The sequence below is a fragment of the Drosophila guanche genome, unplaced genomic scaffold, assembly GCF_900245975.1.
Source record: "Drosophila guanche unplaced genomic scaffold, DGUA_6, whole genome shotgun sequence".
Taxonomy (NCBI): domain Eukaryota; kingdom Metazoa; phylum Arthropoda; class Insecta; order Diptera; family Drosophilidae; genus Drosophila; species Drosophila guanche.
This window is the reverse complement of record NW_022995747.1, coordinates 496,549-511,213: the sequence shown is the minus strand read 5'-3', so window position 1 is coordinate 511,213 and position 14,665 is coordinate 496,549. Positions and strand designations below refer to the sequence as shown.

At 43.1% G+C, this 14,665-nt stretch overlaps 1 protein-coding gene across 4 annotated transcripts in view; it reads left to right on the top strand.

Moving 5' to 3' along the window:
* LOC117583057 (ETS-like protein pointed) overlaps nt 1-14,665 on the top strand; it is a 77,037-nt gene that overhangs the window by 29,111 nt on the left and 33,261 nt on the right. For 2 of the 4 annotated variants that reach the window (XM_034271224.1, XM_034271223.1), the window contains exons 4-6: nt 4,852-4,968; nt 5,291-5,494; nt 6,258-6,527. In XM_034271224.1, the coding sequence (XP_034127115.1) occupies nt 4,852-4,968; nt 5,291-5,494; nt 6,258-6,527 (591 nt within the window). Of the gene's footprint in view, nt 1-4,089; nt 4,750-4,851; nt 4,969-5,290; nt 5,495-6,257; nt 6,532-14,665 lie in introns of those variants that run through there. The other 2 variants (XM_034271225.1, XM_034271228.1) reach the window with 2 other exon arrangements.

Here is a 14,665-nt window from a genome sequence, read left to right as displayed (position 1 = left end):
GAATGCATGTCAAAGGACATTCGATGGATGGGAGGAGCAGAGCTACAGCTATTGATTGCACTATATATTTTGCACATAATTACCCTAGACACCCCCAGACATCGTCTCTGGTTATCTCTCTCTATTGTATCTTGTTTCTGCGTAGCCCACAATGCGGCATTCCTGCGAATGCGACGCCCAGGGAGTGCGCCTCCCATCTTCCATCACTCCAAAGGTGGAGGCTGGAGGCTGAAGTTGGTAATGAAATATCTAACGACCGGAAGTCAATGGCAAATACTTGTGCTCCCTGCTCCCTGCTCCTTGCTGCCTGGCGCCTGTCTTTGTGGCAGAGAGTTTTCCACGGAGTTGGCTGCTGTTTGCCTTTTGGCTGTTTGCTAATTTTCCCTCCTTTGCAGCACCTTTTGGGAATGGTGTTTGATTCGATTTCACAATCAGTACTCTTCGATTCGTTCCGGTTATCACGGTTATCAGATGAAAACAGGAAACGGAAATCGGAATTTTATTGTACCACACACATTCCATTCCATTCCACTCCACTCCACTCGAGAGCCGTTTATGAATGAATTTTATGGCAAAAATAAGAAGTTAACTTTGGCCAACATCCGGATACCCGAGAATAGAACTTCTGGCCATAGATAACACTTATCAGAAAGGCTGGCGCTGGCCCGATAGGAGGCCCCACCACAATCAGCTCTCAGTTCCAACCTGCACTAATAAATTTGCGCGTGCTCTTCACAAGCCAGCACAAACGATGCAGGGGATTCTCGGAATTGCGATAAGGTCTCAGGGAGAGAGCCGTGCTCTACATGGAATACTACTCACTCTAGGAGCATATAATGATTGGCATACATCTAGCAACGGACGTCAATGGGAACGTAATCCTAGATATGAAAAGCGCGCCTTTGGCGTAGGCGAGAGTCTTACGAGCACTGTCGGGCAGCCTCTGAGCAGAGGAGATTTATTCTCACACACAAAATGTGGTCTATGTGACTTTTGTGGCGTATTCAAAGCTGAGCCACTGTGTAACTGGTCCATTGATAGGGACATTCTAGCGTTGGGATTAGACAACTGGGAATCCCCCTTATTAATGCTTTGTATGATTCAAATAAGAGGAACGCTCTGTCTGAAATTATGAAAAACTTTAGAATAGGATCATCGATAATACAAATGGAAATTACTACAGTGCTAAGATCAGTAAATGTTGAAAAAATATTACTATTGCTCCACATGCAATCCATATTAAGTGCCACCCATGGGATCCATACCAGAGATCTCAGTCAAAAGAGCAGCCCACCGTGAACAACAGATGCATCCATCCATCTCTTCCAGTAAGAGGAGCGACAGACCCCATGGTCAGCATGATTGACCCATTTAAAGATCTCTGACTGCAAAAAACAAAAACTATCGTAATGAAGATCATCAGATGAGGAGTGAACAATGAACACCTCACTCATATGATTACGAGTACGCGACGAGTACTCCCTTGTACCAACCGCAGCGTTGCTTCAATCGAATGGGTCGGAGGAGGATCAGCGGAGCAACCCTCCGCCTCCTCTCTTGCACTTCTGGGCATTAGCACCCCAAGTGGCCATCACTCTGTGGGCCATGTGTGTGGCCCATGGTAGGGTCTGGGCTTTGAGTCTGAATAGCAGCGGGTTCTCTCATAATGAATTTTGAACACGCACAGACGTTTTGTAATTTCAACTGAAGTGCTCGAAGACGAAGACGACTACGACTACGACTACAAGTCATACTTGTAATAATTGTTATAGTACTCATGCCCATACCCTACACCATGTACTACTATGCGCAACAGGAGGGCCACTTTGGTATCTTTTGTGCAGGCAATATCTCAAAGATAAAGCTGGCAAGGGTTTTACTCCCCATCCCTGCATTTGTCGCCAATTATGCGGTTTTGTGATAATGACCAAATGATCTCTCTTCGTCTCTCTGTCTCGTCCGTCTGTCCCGCCGTCGCCTCACGTAATTTCAATTCATTCATACGAGATGTTCGTTTTGTTTCGTTTCGCCTTTCGTTTTGTTTTCCATTCATAAATTTACCTGGTACTGGTGCACCGTGCGAGCAAACTCTCGTGGCTCGTACCTGCGTACATGGTCATCATAATAGCTTTATCGGATTTCTGCTGTTTGCTACACTGAAAACAAGTTGGATAAATTCATGCTTTAAGATCTTGTAACAAGAGTTAAAAGTATCGTAGAGTTAACTTTTCACCGGAGGAAATAATAGTGATGCATATTGAGCCTTCAATTTGTTGCAGTGTACCTCTGCTGCTGCTGCTCTTCTCCTTGTATTCCCACTTCTTTCCTTTATGCACACACCCAACCACACACTCATGCGCATACATATGGCGCATACTTGTGTAATTGAAGCGAAGCGGCAACGCGGCCCCCGCTTATCCACACGCTCCTGCCTGCTCCATCACTGCTTCCACTCCACCTACCTCCCGCCATCCATTGGCCCCTGTCTATCTCACTCGCTCTACCTTTATCGCCTGGCATTTCAATGTTCGATACATCGAACGGAAGCAGCGGAAGCAGTCGACGTCGACGTCGACGTTGAAAGCGATCATTGTTGTTGGTGGCTGTAGTTTGGTTGTTGCTCTTCTGTCTATTCTGCCTATTCTCCTGCTGCTGCTTCTTCTGCCAGCGTATCGGTGTCTTTTTCTTATCTTTGTTGTTGTTTTTAGAGTTTTTGACGCAACGAAACGAAAACCTATACAATGTAGAGTCTACATTACCTTTCCTCTGGTGCCTGGTGCCTGGTGCCGCCTGCTGCTGCTCTGCTGCTACTTCCTTCTTCTTTCTCTCCTTCTGGTGTCTTCTACTTTTGTTGTTTTCTTTGTTGCTGTTGTTGTTTTTGTTCTTGTCAATTTGTCTGGAGTTTTTGTTCAAAAGAAGCGAATGCGCGTGTGTGGCAACACGAGAAATTCATTCATAAATTGCTTGTCTGTTGATCATGTGTTGTTGCTAGAGCGAGAGCACAAGTGTGCGTGCAAGAGGGAGAAAGGGAGTGGGGGAAACCTGAGTAGAGTTTGCCATATGTGTGTGGGGTAGTCGAGGGGTGTGGGCAGCAATCTGGTTAAAAAATTAAGGAACAAGATATGCCAAAGGAGAACATGGAATAAGAGCAGAAAAGAAAAAGGAAGATAAATTTATAAGAAAGAGAGGAATAAATATGAGAAGTATAACAAGCAGCAGAATGCGAGACGAAAGTTCGAGTCGTTACCTATCCTCAGTGATTATTTTTCAACTTTCAATACATTCTGCTCCCCCATCTGACTTTTCTTCTCTCCCTTTACTTTACTCCTTATTTTTTTCTACCCCGCACCTGTTACACACCCTGTATGCCAATGGAGGGGGTGGCTGGCTCAGTATCGTCACCTGTTGCCTCAGCGGCTGGAATCCCATTACCAAAAATACAGCACCACCAACAAAAAAAAAAAAACACTGCTTGCTTGCCTTTGGCGCTGGTTGTGTTTGTGTTTGCTTTTGGTTTTTTGCTTTGTTTTTTTAGTGTGTTTTTTTTTTCTAGCTGCCTTTTTGCCTTCCACCTTTTCCGACTCCCTCTTTCGGTCTTGTTGTTTCTGTTGTTTTACGAGATGTTGCCGTAGTTGTTGCTGTTGCTGCTGTCCCGATGATGGCCGTTTCCGTTCCAAACACACGCTCTCTCTCCGTCTCTGGCTGGCCGCTCTCTCTCTCTCTCTCTCTCTCTCTCTTTGTGGTTACGCTCTGCATTTCGTTCGTTTCGTTTCGTTTTATGAATGAATTCTTGTTGCTTGTGCTCTCTTGCGTGCGCGCTCTCTCCATTTGGTTCTCGCTCTCTCCGCCGTTCGCTATCTCTCTCTGACGCTGGCGTCGCTACGGATATGCAGCGACGGACGCGATCGTTTCGTTTCAGTTCGTTCCAGCCAAATCCGAAAGATACAACAGCACCAGAGAAACACAGAATTACAAAGTTATACTACATTTTGTGTGTTTGCGCTAAAAAAATGTCCATAAATCTCTAGAACTCTGAAAATGTATCTGTATCTGTATCTGTGCCTGTGTGTGTGTGTGTGCTCTTGAGTGTATTTGTAGCCCGCGTGTCTGTGTGTGTTCAGTGTTGAAGCAAGATACGAAAAATCTATTAGCCAGAGTTATTTGTTGACAGTGTGCTAATACGTCTGTGATATACATGCAATTAACGGCTTAATTGCAATTAAGGCTTGAGATACATTTGTATCCGACAGATACACCCCACAGGCCACCGGCGCGAACGGGGTGACGACTTTCACTGACATTTCGGGGTCAAATGTGCGCGCGCCTTGATTGTGCTACCACAACACACCAATCAATTAGAATCAATTGAAGAAAAACTCTCTCTCCATCTCGTATCTCGAAAAAGATACCCCACCCTCGCAACCCTCGGAATTGTTTTGACATTTGGCACCCACAGCGGCAACAAATCGTTAAGAAGTCAACGAGAAGTCAACTAGAGAATCAGTTACCGCCTGATTATGACCAATGAGTGGATCGATTGGAGCGAGAGTCGCATGCTGCCCCCTGTGAGATCCGCCCACTATAACCATCATCATCATCATCAGACCCTCCTTCAGAATTGCAACAACAACAACAACGGCATCAGCAACAACAACAACATCAACAATGGCTACCATAGCTTCTCCAGCAAATTCCATCTTAAAGCCCATAAACTCCAGCAGTTGTCCACCAATCACAGCAGACTGAAAGGTTATCCACTCTCTCTCTCTCTTTCTTTCTCTCTCTCTCTCTCTCCATCTGTCAATCCTGAAATGGTAAACTAAACTATGAATTTTATATTGTATCTTTTAGATGTGCCCACCGCCCTGCCACCCCTCACGCCGGGCACCAATCGCAAGGTCAACGAGGTGCTCAAGGCCAGCTTTGCCTCCTGGGAGAAGGAGGTGCAAAAGTACAACATAACCAAAGGTGAGACATAGAGAAAGAAGGGTGCTTTAAGGGATTCAATAGATGCTCTTTCCTAAGGATAACTTCCCCACAAGCCCACTCTCAATAGCCCAAAATGCTATCCCTTAGAGATAGAATTAGAATATTAATAGAGTTCCCACAGCAATAACCAAACACAATTGCATGCGTACTCCCACGCTCCCTAATTAAGCCCCGGGCCGAGCCCCAGAGTACCCAGAGAGAACCCCATTAGAAAACGATTAATTTCCATTTGAATTTACATTTCTATTACTATTCTCATAATTGAATGTGCGCACATAAATATATTTCCATTCCCCCATAGATCCCCGTGAGTGGACGGAGGAGCATGTAATCTATTGGCTGAATTGGGCCAAGAACGAGTTCTCGCTGGTCTCCATGAACCTCGATCCCTTCTACAAGATGACGGGTCGAGCCATGGTCGAGTTGGGAAAGGAGAAATTCCTGGCCATCACGCCGCCCTTCACCGGCGACATACTGTGGGAGCATTTGGATATCCTACAAAAAGGTAAGCACTACGTGAGAGGCATGCAAGAGGTCCGCTGGCGCCAGCAGATACAACAACAACTAAGCGAATGTACGTTGTACCTGCCCCAAAGCGAAAGGAGAGCCAAAAGCCACTCAAAAACGGAAGTCTGTCTAACAAAGTCAAGGGGTTGTGGACATTGGGGTGGGTTCCACAGTGGAGGTTCGATGGAGAGGACAGCTCTCCTAAGCGTTAGTTTAGATGAGACAACATTTCATTATCATTAATATAGTTCCACAAATAACACTAAAACTGCTGGTCAATTGCTCGGTCAATGGAAATGTGTCAGCTCGAAGGATTTCAATCCATATAATAGCTGTGTCAAGGCTTAGTCTGTTTGCCCCTGCACAGCTTTCACTGTACTCCATTCCAGAGCTTTGGGGGTTCCCTGTGGGACCTGTTGCGCCATGCAACATCCTCACCAACCTCCTCTGTTCCACTGCTGTCGCTTCCTGTCCGGCGCTGCCTGAAATTCGATTTCTCTTCGAGGTCGTCCCCGGGTCGGAAGTCGAATCAAGTGGCACACAAAAATCGTAGAAGGGGCAGCAAGTGAGCGAAAAAAATGAGACGAGAGAAAATTTTGTATACAAATAATATAATTTATTGAGTTTGAAAAGCTCTTAGTGTTCGGGTCAACCTGATTAGTGTGTTCAGGTTTAGGTATTTTTATGCTAGTAACTCAATTTGCGACCCTTTTTTCGGGGACAAGAACCATGTTTAAATTTCACTTCTGACATATTCACAGATTGCGAGAAACCAAATGAGGATATTGTGCACGGCAACTCCTTTGAGTCGTCGGCCACCACTGCCTCGGTCTGTGGATCGGACCATCAGGTAGCCCCCAATTACCCCACGGCGAACACGGGTGGAACGGAGGGGACATCCAACTCCAGTAATAATACCAGCAATAATACCAACAACAATAACAACAGCCGCCTGTCGTCCATGGATTATGGGACGGGAGCGGGGAACAGTGATAAAAGCAACTTCCATCCAGCATCTTCCCAGCATAATGGTAAGTAGATTATTTGCATACATTTATCCTGTCACTAGGAATATATTCAATGTAAATGTGGAGAAGTAACTCTCCTCTTACCAAATCTTTTCATGCCAAGAAGAATTTATTTGAGTAACAAAATGACAAAATTCAATCACCGCTCTCAGAATTCTCCACCAGTTTGAGCTTCAATTACATTTTTGTTGGCAAATTGTTTAAATCGCTTGAGGTATTTGGATCTTTGATTGAGAAATTATAGAATTATTTTAATGGATAGATTCCAGATAATATTTATCATTCGTTGAGGCAATCTCCAAATTATCCCCACTTATCACTCAACCCTTCTAATCCAATTTATCAGCAAGTAAATCTTTTGCATTCAACAAAAGTTCACTTAATCGATATCCGACGATGAACGACATCCGCCAATCGATGGACATGCATCAGCTCGAATCTAAATCTGAATCTGAATCAGAAGAATCATTAACCGATCAGCAGGCTTTGTTTATGGCACATCCTCTCAGTCGATTTGCGGTCAAATGATGAACGATACGAGCCATTTTGGCCATTATTCGGTTCAGTATTTGGCATGTGTTTAGTGCGCATCCGGCCGGACGGCCCCTGGCACTAAAATCAAGAGCAAATCCATAACTAAATTCAAATCGAGAGCCAATTTAAACAATTCATTTGTACATTGAATTTATCTCGAACCGATGGCAGCATCAGCTACATCAGATACTCGTATCTCGTGTCTTATGGATGCATCCCCACAGGGAGGGAGGGAGCGTTTTGACTTTGTTTAACATTCCATTCCGCCTGTGACTTTTGTATTTTTAATTTATTTATGTGAAATTGAAACGGAAATTAAATTTTAAAACAAATAGCAAAATCCGTCTGTCTGTCTGTCTGTCTGTCGCTGGAGCCTGGCGCCAGCGTAGGCCGCGTAGAGACTGAAAGAGACTCTCCGCAGAGACTCCGCTCTGGGGGCTGCAGCATATCTAAATATCTATTTAAATTGTTTACGTATTAGGCACGGGGAAAAGATAGACGCCAGTGGCACAGCTTGAGATTGAGATACATTTATTTAATGCGTTTGGCTGTACAAATTGGAACAGAGGGGCGGGGCAGGGCCGTGCACCATGCAGCATCATCAAGCCCCCATTGTGTGCACAGGTCATCGGTGGCAGTGTCAAGATGATGTAGTATGCGATACAAAATGTTGAATGATTAATCAACTTTGCCCCCACAGCGTGCACTGCAGTCCAGTCCTGTCTCCGATCCGATCCGATGAAAGTTTAGTGGCTGCAAAGCCCAGCCCACTCCTCGCATTATAATAAATTAATTGAATTTATGGTCTTTGACACATTATGACCATAAATGTTCAAAACATTTACATATCCAGCCCCAGCGGCTAATGAAACAATCAAATAATTTGGCCAGATCAAGTAACATTAAACAATTAGGCAGAAGTTTGAATACCCTGTCCAAAAGTGTGTTCTACTGGCGCCTATACTGACTTTCTTGGAAGTACTTCCATTCCATTGGAAGTCTCATTTCCGCATTACATTGTTGAACCAAGTAATCCTCATTTCCTCAAGCTGTTTCCTTAAAGTATATTGCCCTTGAGATTCACTCGAATTTGCTTTAAATTTTGAGATTCTTTTGAGACTTTGATAGCGCATCGAGATAAGAATCCTTTTATAATCGTTCCTTGAGTGGTAACTTCCCAGAACAATAATGTTTTTCTTCAAATTATGAACACATAAACTTCATTTATGGACAAAATGAAAACAATCAACAATTGGAATCTCAGCTATGATTGATTCCTACGCTGAAGATCTACAGTTTGAGTTGTATCTAATCTTCAGTTAGCTTGAAGTGAGAGTATCTTAGCTATCTTAGATCCTTCACATTCTATTCCATGATGATTTTTAGTGGTTGTGCGCTTTGAGTACTTCAATTTGATTCAATCATTTGTTGCATATGCAAGGCTCTCGGTTTCGCTGTTAATGTTGTAGAAGTAGCCGTTGCCCCTGTTGTCATCATCGTTGTTGCTATTATTATTTCAATCTTGTGGATAAACCACTACTCAGTGGGGGACCCCTCTCTGGCTCTGTATTGGCCCGCATCTAAAGAAATTATGCGGCAGCCCCTACCCTCTACCCTCTACCCTCTACCCTCTACCCTCACGTGTAGGCTTTTTCTTAATTCGTTTCGATTGTCTTTTTGTCAGTCATTAATTTGTGGCATTTGCATATTATTGATGAACATTTGCATATCCCTCGCAACGGTCTGCTCTGGTCTGTGTGTGTGTGAAAAATTGATTGACCCCCGACTGTGGAGTATCTTTTAAGAGAGGATTTCCATTCCTACTCCCATTCCTTGGGCCTCAATGTTGCGTGACTTTGTTGACACTTTGATCCCGTCGAGGCTCTCCCTGGATTTAGCAGTCCAACAATTATGCAGATGAGTGGCCAACAGTTTATGGGTTCCAGGTGTTTGCCTCTGCCGAAGAAGCCCTTCAGGGTTGCGAGGGGGTGCTTGTGCTTGGGCCTTAAAACTCACTCATCAAGACTAAAAACAAATTATGATTAATTACAGACATTAGGAATCGAGTTCATGCCTTTGGCGAACCAAGTTTCCAAATGGAAACATGGAAAAACTAACCAAAAAGAGCCAAAATAAGTAATGAAAACAGTGTCATGAACACACGCTTCACTTTTGCCCAAGTCAACCAAGTGGATCTTCTCTTCTTTTAATTTTTGGACTCCTCCTTCCCCTTTGGATCGTGCAACACCTACGACTACTGCACGATGGTTGGAAAAATCAACGAAGCGCAAAAAGGCTGAAAATGCCTCAAAAGTTTCATCATCATTCCGAAGGGGATGGGTTGGGGAGGGGGCACACTGAATGATTTACGATCTTGCACTTTAACGCAGTTTTTGTCCTCTCCTCAACACTCACTCACTCACTCCCTCATTCGCCATTCATTCATTTATTCATTCATATTGAAAGTATTTTCCTTTTTTGCCTACAATCAATATACAGACAGACAGACAGACAGACAGGCCACACGAGAGATACAATAGCTCACGGATACACAGATACACAGATACACAGATACACAGATACTCACATATGAGCGCTGGATGATTGCTACTACTACACACATCCATGACCAGAGAGACCCCCAGAGCCCAGGGTCTTTTCAATGTTTTGGTTGAGAGCATATCTAGGCTAGTGTATCTGTATCTTAGATATTTGCACGCAAAATTGTTGCTATCTTTCGGATTCATTGTTCTTCTTTTGGCTTCAAATTTGATTTGTTTTTTTTTGTCTTTCGCGAGACACTCACTCGCAGGTTTATGATGTCATTCCCAGGCCATTCCATCTCATCCCTTGATGAAAACCCCAAAAATTAATTCAAGTTTATTTCCCTTTGTTCACCTACAAAAACAAATTTTAGATTTGCAAAAATTCTATTGGAGTGTTTGTTCTCTCTCTCTCTCTCTCTGCTTTTTAGTACCCTGTATCTGTATATTTGTTGTATCTGTATCTGTATCTGGCTGGCTCTTGCTGTTGTTTTTTATTTCTACATAATAAAGTGCCTGATGCGTGAAATGTTTGTCCAAGCTTGAAGAGTTGTTGCCATTGTTGTATGCCTCTAGCCTGCCGCCGGCTGTTGATTCATCTTCATCATCGTCATCATTGGTCGTTCCAGCTCTACAGAGCTCTGCCTCAGTTTTCCAACCTCTCCCAAGTTGAGCTCCAACTTCAGATACTCGATGGATCTCTGTCTTACAGAATGACACATTTAATGCACATTTGCGGATACATTTTGCAGCTTTTTCCACCATGTGACAGTTTGTAGACTCTCTTGAATCTCTCTCACTCTCTGCTGCTGCTGCTGCTGCTGCTGCTGTCAAGTTTAGTTACAGTTTGTTGATTTTGAAAATGACAATGGAATGACAATCTTCTAGTTCTCCGAGTAAGACGGGGAGGACAGAGACAGCAGACAGCAGACAGTGACATGTGGCAGACGTCATCCATGAAGGTAGACGACACAAAGATTATGCTCACTCTTTTCACTTTCGTTGGCGATTTGTTTGCTCAAGTCATGGGGCACTCATGGGAAAGTTATTATGGAAGTGTTCTTTTTGCTAACAACAAAAAGTAGATGATTCATGAGTGTTTTCTGTGTGTAAACTGCCACTGAATAATAACTAGAAGAGCAGTATTCCATTTTAATATGTAAATTCATCAGATAACAACTCAAATTTCCTGAAAAGTCACTCCTCCATCATTAAATCGTCAGTTGAGATGGAAAAAATAAGTCTAAAATTCGTATTAATCCCAAAAAGAAAAACTTAATTATAGAACAGCAAATGGGAGTGTGTGCAAACCATAAAAAGTCCAAGAATCATTCCATGAAATTAGACATTTCTGCAGAGAAGCCCCAAAAGCCAATTACCATACAAAGCAGGAGGAGAGGAGAAATGATGGAAAATCCGAAGATTGCCCGGACTAATATTTCTGCTCTCCATATTAATTACACTAAATTCAGCCATTAACGCAAGATAGTTTTCACCTCCCACAAATTGTTGTGGCCACAGAGCAGAACAACTGCAGGAAAAGCCCCGAGGAAAACACTAAGAGCCAGAACTATGAAGCGTTGGAGAAGAAATCTCTTTCGATACGCAACATAAAACCTAAAGAGTCATAACACAGTCGAGGGAATTATGTTGATTGCAAATTTGTTAAGGTCATAAAATGGAATTTTAGTTTTAATTTCAACGCCATTTCCATTGTGTTTCCATTGCCAAAGGTAAAAGCAAAAGAAGAAGTAAAAGTAGTAGTAGTAGTAGAGCACTTCTAGCATATTATTATGGCATTTAGCGGAATTTAAGAGGCGGCCCACTTCGGTGGCGACTCCCAACTGCTCCCAACAGCAGTGCCACAGGGAGAATTAATCATTCTCCAAAAAGAATGGAAGTGGCTGGAGGGGCGTGGCCGAAGGGGGTGTGGGTGCTGGCAGCGCCTCTGGGGCCTTCAGAAATCACATTGCCACTAATTAACATACTCGACTCTCCAACTCCAACTCCAACTCCAAGCGATCTGGGAGTATTTTTCGGACTACGCGCCTGCGCGCTTCGCTGCTCAAAGCCGCTACTGAAGTCCGGGCCGTTGGAACTCATGGATGGGGGATGATGATGATGGTGGATGGATGGATGGATGGATGGATGGATGGTTGGATGGCTGGACGGTGCGGGATCTGTACGAGAGGTGTGGAGGGGTGCCAGAGCACAGAGCACAGAGTTCAGAGAGCTGTGAAAAGTCAAGTCAACGTTTTTCGTTTCAGTTTTTATGGTATTTTTCAGTCTGCGGGGTTTTTGTTCTCCAAAGAATGGAGTCATACGGATTGGTGATGTATATTTGAGATACCCTGGAAAGAAATTGTTTTCCTGAAAATGTCCTCTCTGTTAAGAGGTATCACTTCATTCGATCACTTTAGTTTTGCTATTTTGTTTGCCATTCCTGTGGTGGCTTGTGGGATATCTCTATAGGTGGTGCATCTCTGCTGATGTCTAACCCTACCACACCCTTCACACTCTTCTGTTCTCCCTCTCTCAGCTGCAGAAAGCTACGCGGATTTTGTTTAATTTATTACCATATTCAGTGGAATCTGACGCGCGCCAAGCGAGAAGAGCGACAGGCTGGAAGGGCAGGGGAGGACAGAGAGCAGAGAGCAGTCAACCGGCATTCGGATCTAATGGAGGAGGGGCATACTCGCACTCTGCCAGCACCTCCATAGACCCCCCCTTTCCTACTGTTCTCTCTCGCCGTGTACGAGTATTCTCCTAAAATTCAAATGGGATTTTTCAGCCTAGAATCAGACGTGGTTCTGAACGGTTGCTGATGTTGCAACAACACACTGGGCTGTCGACGGCAAAGTCTCCTCGAACTTTAATTTTTGATGCCCTTTCAAAGGGGTATTATGATTTTGAAGCCCAGCGAATGCATTCATCCAAAACCCATGAGGCAGAGGTTAAATATTCATCAGAAATAAGCGTAGAAGATTTCAATGAAACTTTGGCAAATGTTTCACTTCTGTGATCTTATAGTAAAGATCATTTGCAAGGGTATCCAGGTGCAGCTTTACTCTTGATGATTTTACTTTTGTTCACCTCTAAATTTCTGTTTGTGTTGTTGTTTTTTTTTCTTTCGTTTTTTCATTTTATTTCGTTACGAACGTAGATGTAAATTTACGCCATAGAAAAGCCTCGTTACGGTCGAGTTCGTCTAAAACAAAGAACGAAAAGAACAACAAAATGTTGGGGGAGAAAAACAACAACAAAAACACACACACAACAAAAAAATTAAACATTAAATTTGTATAATGCGAAAGCCGCTAATAGAGAGAGCGAGAGAGAGAGAGATATGTGGCTTGGAGCGAAAGAGATGGATGGCAGTGCCCAAAAGGCAATGAACGAGACGTGGTGCAAATGAATGAAAGAGACGAATTGCATTTGATTTCAGATGCAAATGCAAATGCAGACTTCCATCCATAAAGAGAAGATAGTTATATGCCTATATGTATGTAGATAGATGGATAGATCTAGGGACAGAGCGGTGTACTACCTTGAACTGCAAATCAAAAGGTTTAACATTAACCCCATCTCTAAAGAACTTTTGCATATTCATACATCTATGTATAAGATATTTAGATTGGAGTCGGAAAACCATAAATCACTCTGGAACGTGTCTGTTTTCTTATTCTCTGAAGATTTTTATATTAAATGTGTTTCCGAATTGGGGAAGTTTGAATAGCAACTGGTTAAATGATTTCGAATTATTGGATGTATAAAAAGGATAGAAGTCGTGTCTAGTAGTACAAATATTGTAAATAGTCTCTGGAAGTAAACAAAAAATACAAAAAACAATCGAATCACCAATTAAAATCATCAACTTTATAGCCTTAATTAAACTCTTAATCATTTTCAATGTCAATTTGTGAAAAATCAAACATAAATCACTTGCAAAAACTACTAAAGGCAAGCCATAAGAATAATTAAATATAGTATGTAGAATTGAACTAAGAAAAAAAGGAGTGGGGATAGGTGAATGGGTGCTTGGGTGAGGCCAGTGAGAAGTGTGTCTGCCTGTTGGCAATTAATTTGCAATCAACTTTCGAAATGTTTCGAGTATATTTGCCAAGCGACAGCAGCAGAAACTTCGAAGCTAGGCACTTTATGCATCATTAAGAATTAGGCAAACAAAAAGAAACAACATAAAAGAGGCACAAACCAAACGACAAAATGGAGAAATAGTCTTACTGACAGCATACACGACACACGCAGATATGTAGATACAAATGTATCTTTGTGTCTGAAGGAGAGTTACCCAACGAACGATAATTATGAACTCGCAAACAAACGAAACAAATAAATGAAATCAAATCAAATGTTCGACGAATGGAGTGGAGACATAGAGGGGGTCGGTCGAGTCGCCCAGTAAAGAACTGAACCAACATCCGTTGGCCAAGTCAATGAATGGAGAATGGGAATGGGGGGGAGATCTCTCTCTCTCTCTCTCTCTCTCTGAGCCAAGTTAAAGCTGAGGCTGAGGCTGAGGCTTAAACCCAAGCCGGTTCGAATGTATGAATGACTGAAGGGGGTGAACAGTGAATGAGTCAATGAATGAGTGTGGCGCTGAATGAACTGTAACTTGTTTTAGATTTTGCAGACAAAACTCCTCTCCTCCACATCCACATCCCCCATCCCATGTTGGGGCTGTAATTTGGCTTTAACTCTCTTTTTTGTTGTCGTTGTTGTGTATTTTATTTATTTCGTTAGCTTTTTGAAAAGAGTTCACATGCGAGTGAGGAGTAGAGCGGAGACGATGGCAAACGGCGACAAAATGTTGACCGGATGTGAGGCTGCGTTTTTTTCTCTCTCTCTCTTCTACTCAGTCTCTCTCTCTCTCTCTGCGTCCCTCTCCCATGCTCCACTGCTCCTTTGGGAGCCATGAGTGGTGCCCCCATCTCGCAGTCTCTCAGTCTCTCAGTCTCTGAGGCTCCCTGTGCAGACATTAATTATATTATTAAAGCAAATTTCAACGCTAAAATTAATAACTCTGATGAAATTATGTCTCAGGTT